Below are 14,210 nucleotides of genomic sequence, written 5' to 3'. Positions count from 1 at the left end.
GGAATTATGAGTTATAAACTGGGAATTGTTAGTTATAAACTGGGAATTGTGAGTTACAAACTGGGAATTATGAGTAATAAACTGGGAATTGTGAGTTATAAACTGGGAATTACAAGAAAGTGTCAGAAATGTAAATTATAAACCGGGAATTATGAGTTATAAACTGGGAATTACGGGTTGTAAACTGGGAATTGCGAGTTATAAACTGGGAATTGCGAGTTATAAACTGGGAATTGTTAGTTATAAACTGGGAATTGCGAGGTATAAACTGGGAATTATTAGTTAAACTGGGAATTGTGAGTTATAAACTGGGAATTGCGAGTTATAAACTGGGAATTGTTAGTTATAAACTGGGAATTGCAAGTTATAAACTGGGAATTATGAGTAATAAACTGGGAATTGTGAGTTATAAACGGAATGGTGAGTTATAAACTGGGAATTACAAGAAAGTGTCAGAACTGTAAATTATAAACCGGGAATTATGAATTATAAACTGGGAATTGTGAGTTATAAACGGAATGGTGAGTTATAAACTGGGAATTATGAGTTAAAAACTGGGAATTGTGAGTTATAAACTGGGAATTACAAGAAAGTGTCAGAATTGTAAATTATAAACTGGGAATTATGAGTTATAAACTGGGAATTACGGGTTATAAACTGGGAATTGTGAGTTACTGGGAATTATGAGTTATAAACTGGGAATTGCGAGTTATAAAATGGGAATTATGAGTTAAAAACTGGGAATTGTGAGTTATAAACTGGGAATAACAAGAAAGTGTCAGAATTGTAAATTATAAACTGGGAATTATGAGTTATAAACTGGGAATTATGAGTTATAAACTGGGAATTACCGGTTATAAACTGGGAATTGTGAGTTATAAACTGGGAATTGCGAGTTATAAACTGGGAATTATGAGCTAAAAACGGAATTGTGAGTTATAACCTGGGAATTACAAGAAAGTGTCAGAATTGTAAATTATAAACTGGGAATTGCGAGTTATAAACTGGGAATTATGAGTTATAAACTGGGAATTACAGATTATAAACTGGGAATTGCGAGTTATAAACTGGGAATTGTGAGTTATAAACTGGGAATTACGGGTCATAAACTGGGAATTACGGGTTATAAACTGGGAATTGTGAGTTATAAACTGGGAATTATGAGTTATAAACTGGGAATTATGAGTTATAAAATGGGAATTGTGAGTTATAAACTGGGAATTACAGATTATAAACTGGGAATTGTGAGTTATAAACTGGGAATTATGAGTTATAAACTGGGAATTATGAGTTATAAACTGGGAATTACAGATTATAAACTGGGAATTGCGAGTTATAAACTGGGAATTGTGAGTTATAAACTGGGAATTACGGGTCATAAACTGGGAATTACGGGTTATAAACTGGGAATTGTGAGTTATAAACTGGGAATTATGAGTTATAAACTGGGAATTATGAGTTATAAAATGGGAATTGTGAGTTATAAACTGGGAATTGCAGATTATAAACTGGGAATTGTGAGTTATAAACCGGGAATTGTGAGTTATAAACTGGGAATTGTGAGTTATAAACTGGGAATTATGAGTTATAAACTGGGAATTGTGAGTTATAAACTGGGAATTACAAGAAAGTGTCAGAATTGTAAATTATAAACTGGGAATTGCGAGTTATAAACTGGGAATTACGGGTTATAAACTGGGAATTGTGAGTTATAAACTGGGAATTATGAGTTATAAACTGGGAATTATGAGTTATAAAATGGGAATTGTGAGTTATAAACTGGGAATTACAGATTATAAACTGGGAAATGCGAGTCATAAACTGCGAATTGTGAGTTATGAACTGGGAAATGCGAGTTATGACCTGGGAAATGTGAGTTATAAACTGGGAATTGCGAGAAATAAAGTCTGAATTGCGAATTATAAAATGGAAATTTAGAAGTAATAAACTGGGAATTACAAGAAGAAGTCAGAATTGCGAGTTATGAACTGGAAAATACGAGTTATAAACTGGGAATGGCGAGAAATAAAATCTGAATTGCGAATTATAAGATGGGAACTCCAAGTTGTAAACTGGGAAATGCGAGTTATAAACTGAAATACGAGTAATAAATTGGGAATTATAAGAAAGTGTCGAATTGCGAGTTATAAACTGGAAATTGCAAGTTAAATTACCAGAAAGTGTGAGAAATGAAGTCTTAATTACATGAAAAAGTCAGAATTACGAGTAATAAACTGGCAATTACGGGTCTGAAAGTTTCAGAATTATAAGTTTTAAGTAAATTACGAGATATAAACTGGGAATTGCAAGAGTCACAATTACCTTTTTTCCTTTCATTCGCATCAAATGCGCTTCCATAGATCCGGTCAGAACACTGTTGAGTCTCTCAGGTTCTCATTTACACTCTTTACACCTGCAGTTCAAGTTCCTGCGTAAGGACGAGGAGCGGCACGTTCGGCTGGAGGGGCGGGACTGTGACGACTGGAAGTGCATCGACTTCGGTTGGTAGCCTGTGAGTTTGAGTGTGTGACCTGACCCGCGTGTGGCGTGACTGACCCGCGTGTGGCGTGACTGAACTGTTTGTGGCGAGACTGACCCGCGTTCTGATCTCCGCAGGACCCGCGTGTGGCGTGACTGAACTGTTTGTGGCGAGACTGACCCGCGTTCTGATCTCCGCAGGACCCGCGTGTGGCGTGACTGAACTGTTTGTGGCGAGACTGACCCGCGTTCTGATCTCCGCAGGACCCGCGTGTGGCGTGACTGAACTGTTTGTGGCGAGACTGACCCGCGTTCTGATCTCCGCAGGACCCGCGTGTGGCGTGACTGAACTGTTTGTGGCGAGACTGACCCGCGCTCTGATCTCCGCAGGACCCGCGTGTGGCGTGACTGAACTGTTTGTGGCGAGACTGACCCGCGTTCTGATCTCCGCAGGACCCGCGTGTGGCGTGACTGACCCGTGTTCTGATCTCCGCAGGACCCGTGTGTGGCGTGACTGACCCGCGTTCTGATCTCCGCAGGACCCGCGTGTGGCGTGACTGACCCGCGTGTGGCGTGACTGACCCGCGTGTGGCGAGACTGACCCGCGTGTGCCGTGACTGACCCGCGTGTGCCGTGACTGACCCGCGTGTGCCGTGACTGACCCGTGTTCTGATCTCCGCAGGACCCGTGTGTGGCGTGACTGACCCACGTTCTGATCTCCGCAGGACCCGTGTGTGGCGTGACTGACCCGCGTTCTGATCTCCGCAGGACCCGTGTGTGGCGTGACTGACCCGCGTTCTGATCTCCGCAGGACCCGTGTGGCGTGACTGACCCGTGTTCTGATCTCCGCAGGACCCGTGTGTGGCGGGCCTGACCCGTGTTCTGATCTCCGCAGGACCCGTGTGTGGCGTGACTGACCCGCGTTCTGATCTCCGCAGGACCCGTGTGGCGTGACTGACCCGTGTTCTGATCTCCGCAGGACCCGTGTGTGGCGTGCCTGACCCGCATTCTGATCTCCGCAGGACCCGCGTGTGCCGTGACTGACCCGCGTTCTGATCTCCGCAGGACCCGTGTGGCGTGACTGACCCGCGTGTGGCGTGACTGACCCGTGTTCTGATCTCCGCAGGACCCGTGTGTGGCGTGACTGACCCGTGTGTGGCGTGACTGACCCGCGTTCTGATCTCCGCAGGACCCGCGTGTGCCGTGACTGACCCGTGTGTGGCGTGACTGACCCGCGTTCTGATCTCCGCAGGACCCGCGTGTGCCGTGACTGACCCGCGTTCTGATCTCCGCAGGACCCGTGTGTGGCGTGACTGACCCGTGTTCTGATCTCCGCAGGACCCGCCTGTGCCGTGACTGACCCGCGTTCTGATCTCCGCAGGACCCGTGTGTGGCGTGACTGACCCGTGTTCTGATCTCCGCAGGACCCGTGTGTGGCGTGACTGACCCGTGTTCTGATCTCCGCAGGACCCGTGTGTGGCGTGACTGACCCGTGTTCTGATCTCCGCAGGACCCGTGTGTGGCGTGACTGACCCGTGTTCTGATCTCCGCAGGACCCGTGTGTGGCGTGACTGACCCGTGTTCTGATCTCCGCAGGACCCGTGTGTGGCGTGACTGACCTGTGTTCTGATCTCCGCAGGACCCGTGTGTGGCGTGACTGACCCGCGTTCTGATCTCCGCAGGACCCGTGTGTGGCGTGACTGACCCGCGTTCTGATCTCCGCAGGACCCGCGTGTGGCATGACTGACCCGCGTTCTGATCTCCGCAGGACCCGCGTGTGGCATGACTGACCCGCGTTCTGATCTCCGCAGGACCCGCGTGTGGCGTGACTGACCCGCGTTCTGATCTCCGCAGGACCCGTGTGTGGCATGACTGACCCGCGTTCTGATCTCCGCAGGACCCGTGTGTGGCGTGACTGACCCGCGTTCTGATCTCCGCAGGACCCGCGTGTGGCGTGACTGACCGCCGTTCTGATCTCCGCAGGACCCGCGTGTGGCGTGACTGACCCGCGTTCTGATCTCCGCAGGACCCGTGTGTGGCGTGACTGACCCGCGTTCTGATCTCCGCAGGACCCGTGTGTGGCATGACTGACCCGCGTTCTGATCTCCGCAGGACCCGCGTGTGGCGTGACTGAACTGTTTGTGGCGAGACTGACCCGCGCTCTGATCTCCGCAGGACCCGCGTGTGGCGTGACTGAACTGTTTGTGGCGAGACTGACCCGCGTTCTGATCTCCGCAGGACCCGCGTGTGGCGTGACTGACCCGTGTTCTGATCTCCGCAGGACCCGTGTGTGGCGTGACTGACCCGCGTTCTGATCTCCGCAGGACCCGCGTGTGGCGTGACTGACCCGCGTGTGGCGTGACTGACCCGCGTGTGGCGAGACTGAACCGCTTGTGGCGAGACTGACCCGCGTGTGCCGTGACTGACCCGCGTGTGCCGTGACTGACCCGTGTTCTGATCTCCGCAGGACCCGTGTGTGGCGTGACTGACCCACGTTCTGATCTCCGCAGGACCCGTGTGTGGCGTGACTGACCCGCGTTCTGATCTCCGCAGGACCCGTGTGTGGCGTGACTGACCCGCGTTCTGATCTCCGCAGGACCCGTGTGGCGTGACTGACCCGCGTGTGGCGTGACTGACCCGTGTTCTGATCTCCGCAGGACCCGTGTGTGGCGTGACTGACCCGTGTGTGGCGTGACTGACCCGCGTTCTGATCTCCGCAGGACCCGCGTGTGCCGTGACTGACCCGCGTTCTGATCTCCGCAGGACCCGCGTGTGCCGTGACTGACCCGCGTTCTGATCTCCGCAGGACCCGTGTGTGGCGTGACTGACCCGTGTTCTGATCTCCGCAGGACCCGTGTGTGGCGTGACTGACCGGCGTTCTGATCTCCGCAGGACCCGCGTGTGCCGTGACTGACCCGCGTTCTGATCTCCGCAGGACCCGCATGTGCCGTGACTGACCCGCGTTCTGATCTCCGCAGGACCCGCGTGTGGCGTGACTGACCGGCGTTCTGATCTCCGCAGGACCCGCGCGTGCCGTGACTGACCCGCGTTCTGATCTCCGCAGGACCCGCGTGTGGCGTGACTGACCCGTGTTCTGATCTCCGCAGGACCCGCGCGTGGCGTGACTGACCGGCGTTCTGATCTCCGCAGGACCCGCGCGTGGCGTGACTGACCCGCGTTCTGATCTCCGCAGGACCCGCGTGTGGCGTGACTGACCGGCGTTCTGATCTCCGCAGGACCCGCGTGTGGCGTGACTGACACGCGTTCTGATCTCCGCAGGACCCGCGTGTGGCGCGACTGACCCGCGTGTGTGGCGCGACTGACCCGCGTGTGTGGCGCGACTGACCCGCGTGTGTGGCGCGACTGACCCGCGTGTGTGGCGCGACTGACCCGCGTGTGTGGCGCGACTGACCCGCGTGTGTGGCGCGACTGACCCGCGTGTGTGGCGCGACTGACCCGCGTGTGTGGCGCGACTGAACCGTGTTCTGATCGCCGCAGGACCCGCGTGTGCTGTGACTGACCCGTGTTCTGATCTCCGCAGGACCCGTGTGTGGCGTGACTGACCCGCGTTCTGATCTCCGCAGGACCCGCGTGTGGCGTGACTGACCGGCGTTCTGATCTCCGCAGGACCCGCGTGTGGCGTGACTGACCGGCGTTCTGATCTCTGCAGGACCCGCGTGTGCCGTGACTGACCCGCGTTCTGATCTCCGCAGGACCCGCGTGTGGCGTGACTGACCGGCGTTCTGATCTCCGCAGGACCCGTGTGTGCCGTGACTGACCGGCGTTCTGATCTCCGCAGGACCCGCGTGTGGCGTGACTGACCCGCGTTCTGATCTCCGCAGGACCCGCGTGTGCCGTGACTGACCCGCGTTCTGATCTCCGCAGGACCCGCGTTTAGCTTGACTGACCCGCGTTCTGATCTCCGCAGGACCCGCGCGTGGCGTGACTGACCGGCGTTCTGATCTCCGCAGGACCCGCGTGTGGCGCGACTGACCCGCATTCTGATCTCCGCAGGACCCGCGTGTGGCGTGACTGACCGGCGTTCTGATCTCCGCAGGACCCGTGTGTGGCGTGACTGACACGCGTTCTGATCTCCGCAGGACCCGCGTGTGTGGCGCGACTGACCCGCGTGTGTGGCGCGACTGACCCGCGTGTGTGGCGCGACTGACCCGCGTGTGTGGCGCGACTGAACCGTGTTCTGATCGCCGCAGGACCCGCGTGTGCTGTGACTGACCCGTGTTCTGATCTCCGCAGGACCCGTGTATGGCGCGACTGACCCGCGTGTGGCGAGACTGAACCGTTTGTGGCGAGACTGACCCGCGTGTGGCGTGACTGACCCGCGTGTGGCGTGACTGACCCGCGTGTGGCGAGACTGACCCGCGTGTGGCGAGACTGACCCGCGTGTGGCGAGACTGACCCGCGTGTGGCGTGACTGACCCGTGTTCTGATCTCCGCAGGACCGGTGGTTCTTCACCTCATGCTGCCGGACACCAGACACACGTATGAGCTGGAGAAGCTCTGGACTCTGCGCTCACACGACGAGCAGCTCAGCCGCATCCCGCACCACTCGCTCCCCGCCGACTTCATCTATGACATCACGGACACGTCATGTGAGCCGGGAAATCACGGAAACATCCCGTCTTCAGCTGATAGTGTTCAATAAAAGATTTAATTCACAAGCACTGTGTGTGTCAACTGTGACTGAGTGTGTGCTTGAATCAAAGAGGATCAGGGAGCAACAGATTATAACAGCACTAATGACAATGATACCATTACCAACCATAACAATGATGAGCCAGGACCCCAATTTATAAACCAGGAATCGTGAGAAAAGTCAGAATTGTTGTAAACTGGGAATTGCGAGTTATAAACTGGGAATTATGAGTTATAAACTGGGAATTGTTAGTTATAAACTGGGAATTGTGAGTTACAAACTGGGAATTATGAGTAATAAACTGGGAATTGTGAGTTATAAACTGGGAATTACAAGAAAGTGTCAGAAATGTAAATTATAAACCGGGAATTATGAGTTATAAACTGGGAATTACGGGTTGTAAACTGGGAATTGCGAGTTATAAACTGGGAATTGCGAGTTATAAACTGGGAATTGTTAGTTATAAACTGGGAATTGCGAGGTATAAACTGGGAATTATTAGTTAAACTGGGAATTGTGAGTTATAAACTGGGAATTGCGAGTTATAAACTGGGAATTGTTAGTTATAAACTGGGAATTGCAAGTTATAAACTGGGAATTATGAGTAATAAACTGGGAATTGTGAGTTATAAACGGAATGGTGAGTTATAAACTGGGAATTACAAGAAAGTGTCAGAACTGTAAATTATAAACCGGGAATTATGAATTATAAACTGGGAATTGTGAGTTATAAACGGAATGGTGAGTTATAAACTGGGAATTATGAGTTAAAAACTGGGAATTGTGAGTTATAAACTGGGAATTACAAGAAAGTGTCAGAATTGTAAATTATAAACTGGGAATTATGAGTTATAAACTGGGAATTACGGGTTATAAACTGGGAATTGTGAGTTACTGGGAATTATGAGTTATAAACTGGGAATTGCGAGTTATAAAATGGGAATTATGAGTTAAAAACTGGGAATTGTGAGTTATAAACTGGGAATAACAAGAAAGTGTCAGAATTGTAAATTATAAACTGGGAATTATGAGTTATAAACTGGGAATTATGAGTTATAAACTGGGAATTACCGGTTATAAACTGGGAATTGTGAGTTATAAACTGGGAATTGCGAGTTATAAACTGGGAATTATGAGCTAAAAACGGAATTGTGAGTTATAACCTGGGAATTACAAGAAAGTGTCAGAATTGTAAATTATAAACTGGGAATTGCGAGTTATAAACTGGGAATTATGAGTTATAAACTGGGAATTACAGATTATAAACTGGGAATTGCGAGTTATAAACTGGGAATTGTGAGTTATAAACTGGGAATTACGGGTCATAAACTGGGAATTACGGGTTATAAACTGGGAATTGTGAGTTATAAACTGGGAATTATGAGTTATAAACTGGGAATTATGAGTTATAAAATGGGAATTGTGAGTTATAAACTGGGAATTACAGATTATAAACTGGGAATTGTGAGTTATAAACTGGGAATTATGAGTTATAAACTGGGAATTATGAGTTATAAACTGGGAATTACAGATTATAAACTGGGAATTGCGAGTTATAAACTGGGAATTGTGAGTTATAAACTGGGAATTACGGGTCATAAACTGGGAATTACGGGTTATAAACTGGGAATTGTGAGTTATAAACTGGGAATTATGAGTTATAAACTGGGAATTATGAGTTATAAAATGGGAATTGTGAGTTATAAACTGGGAATTGCAGATTATAAACTGGGAATTGTGAGTTATAAACCGGGAATTGTGAGTTATAAACTGGGAATTGTGAGTTATAAACTGGGAATTATGAGTTATAAACTGGGAATTGTGAGTTATAAACTGGGAATTACAAGAAAGTGTCAGAATTGTAAATTATAAACTGGGAATTGCGAGTTATAAACTGGGAATTACGGGTTATAAACTGGGAATTGTGAGTTATAAACTGGGAATTATGAGTTATAAAATGGGAATTGTGAGTTATAAACTGGGAATTACAGATTATAAACTGGGAATTGTGAGTTATAAACTGGGAATTGTGAGTTATAAACTGGGAATTGTGAGTTATAAACTGGGAATTATGAGTTATAAACTGGGAATTATGAGTTATAAACTGGGAATTGTGAGTTATAAACTGGGAATTGTGAGTTATAAACTGGGAATTACAAGAAAGTGTCAGAACTGTAAATTATAAACTGGGAATTGCGAGTTATAAACTGGGAATTATGAGTTATAAACTGGGAATTGTGAGTTATAAACTGGGAATTATGAGTTATAAACTGGGAATTATGAGTTATAAAATGGGAATTGTGAGTTATAAACTGGGAATTACAGATTATAAACTGGGAATTGTGAGTTATAAACTGGGAATTACAGATTATAAACTGGGAATTGTGAGTTATAAACTGGAATTATGAGTTATAAACTGGGAATTATGAGTTATAAAATGGGAATTGTGAGTTATAAACTGGGAATTACAGATTATAAACTGGGAATTGTGAGTTATAAACTGGGAATTACAGATTATAAACTGGGAATTGCGAGTTATAAACTGGGAATTGTGAGTTATAAACTGGGAATTACGGGTCATAAACTGGGAATTACGGGTTATAAACTGGGAATTGTGAGTTATAAACTGGGAATTATGAGTTATAAACTGGGAATTATGAGTTGATTGGCTGAGCGTGACCAGAGGATATCGTTCCTTCTCACAGAACGACAGAAGAACGAACAGGAGACATGTAGCCTGTGAGTAAATGTGTTTATTGTCAAGAGAATCACAGAAACATTACAAATCAAAGAGATGAAGAAACTAAAACAGAGCCGCCTATAAAACTGCAATCCCAGCAGCGTCACATGACCTGCCATCAGTCACATGATCAGATCTCTGCGGCTCCTCGACCCAGAATCCCCACCGAGAGTCTTTAGGAGCGGATGAGGCCATGAATCCCAATGCTACCTGTTTGTGTGTGTGTGTGTGTGTGTGTGTGTGTGTGTGTGTGTGTGTGTGTGTGTGTGTGTGTGTGTTTACGGTGCCATCCAGAAGGGCATGGGCTGCTGTGTCTGTGTTTTTGGCCGAGGGGGCGGGCAGAGAGTCCATCCTGCTTTAGAGGATCCGTGCTCATCCTCCTCATCCGAGGAATCTCCGGAATACGCCACAAGCCCGGTCCGGATGCGCTTCACCTGTGGCTCTGATTGAGAAAACACACACAAAACAAAAACAACACGCCATACCAGCAATGAAGGAAACAGGAAGTTAATGTTTTGGAACGTGTTGGGTGACAACCGCATGTCATTGGAAGCGTCCAATCAGGAGGCGGAAGGGAGCGAGGCCCCGCCCATCCAGCATCCCCCCGAAGGGACATGAAAGAGAGGGAAAAAACACAGAGAAAGAGAGAGAACACAGAACACAAGAGAGACGCCCGTTAGTGCGGAGTCACATGAGACGCGCAGGGGGAGGAGCCTTCTCAACATTAACCAATCACGGCCCTCGAGCTGAAGCGTGTGGTTTCATGCGTGTAAAGCGGCAGAAAGGACACGCTTCAGCTTCACCAGTACTGGAGCCTCATGATGTCTGCATGCAGGAAGCATCAGTGTGTGTGATTTACAGCAGCTCAGGGGTTTGTGTGTGTGTGTGTAGGGGTTGTGCGTGTGGCGCTGACTTACCCAGAAGGCTCGGCGCCGCTGGCTTCTCGTCTGCTTTGGGTCTCAGTCCGTTGACTGGCGCTGACACACACGGAGGTGGCATGAGCGGTCTGCTGCTGCACACACACACACGCCAAAACACGCAAACACACAAGCGCCCGCATTAAAATATATATTTTGAATTATATGTTAAAACTAGTGTAGGAAATGGCAAATGTAAATTCTATAATTCAACTTAAATTATCATTTTGCTCCAAATGTTGCGCACATTGGTATGGAGAGTGTAAATGTAAACACTGAAATGCATTGCAAATTGAATATTGCTACACATAGGCTTCCATAATTATGATCATAGTTATTGTTAAAGTTGTGTATGTGAGTGTGTGTGTGAGAAAGTGAGTGAGTGTGATTGTGTGTGAGTGATTGAGTATGATTGTGTGTGTGTGTGTGTGTGTGGTTGTGAGAGAGTGAGTGTGATTGTGTGTGAGTGCGTGTGTGAGTGATTGTGTGCAAGTGTGTGTGATTATGTGAGTGTGTGTGTGAGAGAGAGTGTGTGTGTGCGAGAGTGAGTGTGATTGTGTGTGTGTGAGATTGTGTGGGTGTGTGTGTGTGTGTGAGAGAGTGATTGTAATTGTGTGTGTAAGAGAGTGAGTGTGATTGTGTGTGTGTTTGTGTGTGAGTGAGTATGATTGTTTGTGTGTGAATGTGTGTGTGTGAGAGAGAGAGAGAGAGTGTGTGTGTGTGTGAGAGAGAGAGAGTGCGTGTGATATTGTGTGGGTGTGTGTAATAGTGAGTGTGATTGTGTGTGTGTTTGTGTGTGAGTGAGTATGATTATTTGTGTGTGAATGTGTGTGTGTGTGTGTGTGTGAGAGAGAGAGAGAGAGAGTGTGTGATTGTGTGTGTGGGTGTGTGTGTTGTAGAGTCTGACCTGTCTCTCTCTCTCACAGGCCCTGAGGAAGCAGCAGACGGGGGTCCTGACACCTCTGAGCTGCCCACAGACATGCCTGCACCTAAATTAGTCATATGAATGGGTCCATGCTATGAGCAGAAAAACACAACAGCATTAACACACACCCTCATTTACAGACACACACACTCTCTCTCACACAAACATATACACACACACACACACACACACACACACACACACACACACACACACACACACATCAGTAAATCATCTCTCTCTCACACAATCACACACACACACACGCACACACACACACAAACCCACACACACACAAACCCAATCACTCTTATACAAAACACATTTACGGTCAAACATGTGAGCAGTTCCCATCATGCACCAGAACACAAACCCTAGTGAGCGGCTGTGATGGCCGGCACAGGCACAAAAAAACGCATATAAATAAAACATTAGAATGAAATGAGTTGGGCGGCTCACTAGGGTTTGAGCTTTGATCAGATGCGTGCATTACAAACACTCTCAGGTCCTCGTGACCCCAGAGGTCACTCATTACAGGCTCCGCCCACAAACGGTCCGTCACCGTGGCGACAGGAGGCTGACCTCACGCGCACCTGCAGAAACAGGTTAATCCGTCCGTGATGAGCCGGAGTGTGTGTCAGCTCACCTGATATCCCAAAAGGCCTCGGGCCTCATCCGGAACCTCTTCCGTGAAGCGCCGCTTCTGGGCCTGAGGGGGCGGAGCCGTGAGTTTGGGCGGAGCCACTGGAGTGGGCGGGAAGGGAGCAGGAGGAAGAGTCTGCAGACAGGGAGCAGTGTGTGAGGAGACGGAAACACTCGCACTCACTCACTCACACACACACTGACTCACACACTGACTGACTCACTCACTGACACTCACTCACTCTCACACACACACACACTCACTGACACTCACTGACACTCACTCATTGACACTCACTCACTGACACTGACTCACTGACACTCACTGACACTCACTCACTGACTCACTGACACTCACTGACACTCACTGACTCACTGACACTCACTCACTGACTCACTGACACTCACTCACTGACTCACTGACACTCACTGACTCACTGACACTCACTCACTTACTCACTGACACTCACTGACTCACTGACATTCACTCACTGACACTCCCTCACTCACTGACACTCACTCACTCACTCACTCACACTCACTCACTGACACTCACTCACTGACACTCACTCACTCACTGACACTCACTCACTCACTGACACTCACTCGCTCACTCACTCACTCACTCACTCACTCACTCACTCACTCACTCACTCACTCACTCACTCACTCACTCACTCACTCACTGACACTCACTCACTCACTGACTCACTGACTCACTGACACTCACTCACTCACTGACACTCACTCACTCACTCACTCACTCACTCACTGACACTCACTCACTGACACTCACTCACTCACTGACACTCACTCACCTGACACTCACTCACTGACTCACTCACTCACTGACACTCACTGACACTCACTGACACTCATTCACTGACTTACTGACTCACTCACTCACTGACTTACTGACACTCACTCACTGACACTCACTCACTGACTCACACTGACACTCATTCACTGACTTACTGACTCACTCACTCACTCACTCACTGACTCACTCACTCACTGACACTCACTCACTGACTTACTGACTCACTCATTCACTGACTTACTGGCACTCACTCACTGACTGACACTCACTCACTGACACTCATTCACTGACTTACTGACTCACTCACTCACTGACACTCACTCACTGGCACTCACTGACACTCACTCACTGACACTCATTCACTGACTTACTGACTCACTCACTCACTGACACTCATTCACTGACTTACTGACTCACTCACTCACTGACACTCACTCACTGGCACTCACTGACACTCACTCACTGACACTCATTCACTGACTTACTGACTCACTCACTCACTGACACTCACTCACTGACACTCACTCACTGACTCACTGACACTCATTCACTGACTTACTGACTCACTCACTCACTGACTCACTGACACTCATTCACTGACTTACTGACTCACTCACTCACTGACACTCATTCACTGACTTACTGACTCACTCACTCACTGACACTCACTCACTGGCACTCACTGACACTCATTCACTGACTTACTGACTCACTCACTCACTGACACTCACTCATTGACACTCACTCACTGACACTCACTCACTGACTCACTGACACTCATTCACTGACTTACTGACTCACTCACTCACTGACTCACTGACACTCATTCACTGACTTACTGACTCACTCACTCACTGACACTCACTCACTGACACTCACTCACTGACACTCACTCACTCACTCACTGACACTCACTCACTGGCACTCACTCACTGGCACTCACTCACTGGCACTCACTCACTGGCACTCACTCACTGGCACTCACTCACTGGCACTCACTGACACTCATTCACTGACTTACTGACTCACTCACT

The 14,210-nt window shown here is 48.6% G+C and overlaps 2 protein-coding genes across 10 annotated transcripts in view; one reads left to right on the top strand and one right to left on the bottom strand.

The window, feature by feature from the left end:
- The first annotated feature begins 1,858 nt into the window (after nucleotides 1–1,858).
- On the top strand, nucleotides 1,859–7,157 carry LOC137083486 (mitochondrial assembly of ribosomal large subunit protein 1-like). Its single transcript, XM_067449436.1, has 3 exons — nucleotides 1,859–1,872; nucleotides 2,290–2,501; nucleotides 6,936–7,157. Exons 1-3 carry the CDS (start codon nucleotides 1,859–1,861, stop codon nucleotides 7,139–7,141), a joined length of 432 nt encoding a protein of 143 aa, XP_067305537.1. The 3' UTR covers nucleotides 7,142–7,157.
- Nucleotides 7,158–9,867: 2,710 nt separating this feature from the next.
- khdc4 (KH domain containing 4, pre-mRNA splicing factor) overlaps nucleotides 9,868–14,210 on the bottom strand; it is a 20,069-nt gene continuing 15,726 nt past the window's right edge. For 2 of the 9 annotated variants that reach the window (XM_067447747.1, XM_067447749.1), the window contains exons 11-14: nucleotides 12,361–12,492; nucleotides 11,697–11,806; nucleotides 10,790–10,884; nucleotides 9,868–10,314 (exon numbers count right to left, since the gene is read on the bottom strand). In XM_067447747.1, the coding sequence (XP_067303848.1) occupies nucleotides 10,151–10,314; nucleotides 10,790–10,884; nucleotides 11,697–11,806; nucleotides 12,361–12,492 (501 nt within the window). In that variant the 3' untranslated portion in view covers nucleotides 9,868–10,150. Of the gene's footprint in view, nucleotides 10,315–10,750; nucleotides 10,885–11,696; nucleotides 11,807–12,360; nucleotides 12,493–14,210 lie in introns of those variants that run through there. The other 7 variants (XM_067447750.1, XM_067447751.1, XM_067447748.1 and 4 more) reach the window with 6 other exon arrangements.

Source organism: Pseudorasbora parva, chromosome 7 (genome assembly GCF_024679245.1).
Source record: "Pseudorasbora parva isolate DD20220531a chromosome 7, ASM2467924v1, whole genome shotgun sequence".
Taxonomy (NCBI): Eukaryota; Metazoa; Chordata; class Actinopteri; order Cypriniformes; family Gobionidae; genus Pseudorasbora; species Pseudorasbora parva.
This window is presented reverse-complemented; position numbering and strand designations above follow the sequence as displayed.

Excerpts from the sequence above, each read along its gene's own strand:
- LOC137083486 (XM_067449436.1), top strand. Across the intron at positions 2,502-6,935 it reads CTGGAAGTGCATCGACTTCG|GACCGGTGGTTCTTCACCTC; the intron begins GTTGGTAGCCTG and ends TGATCTCCGCAG.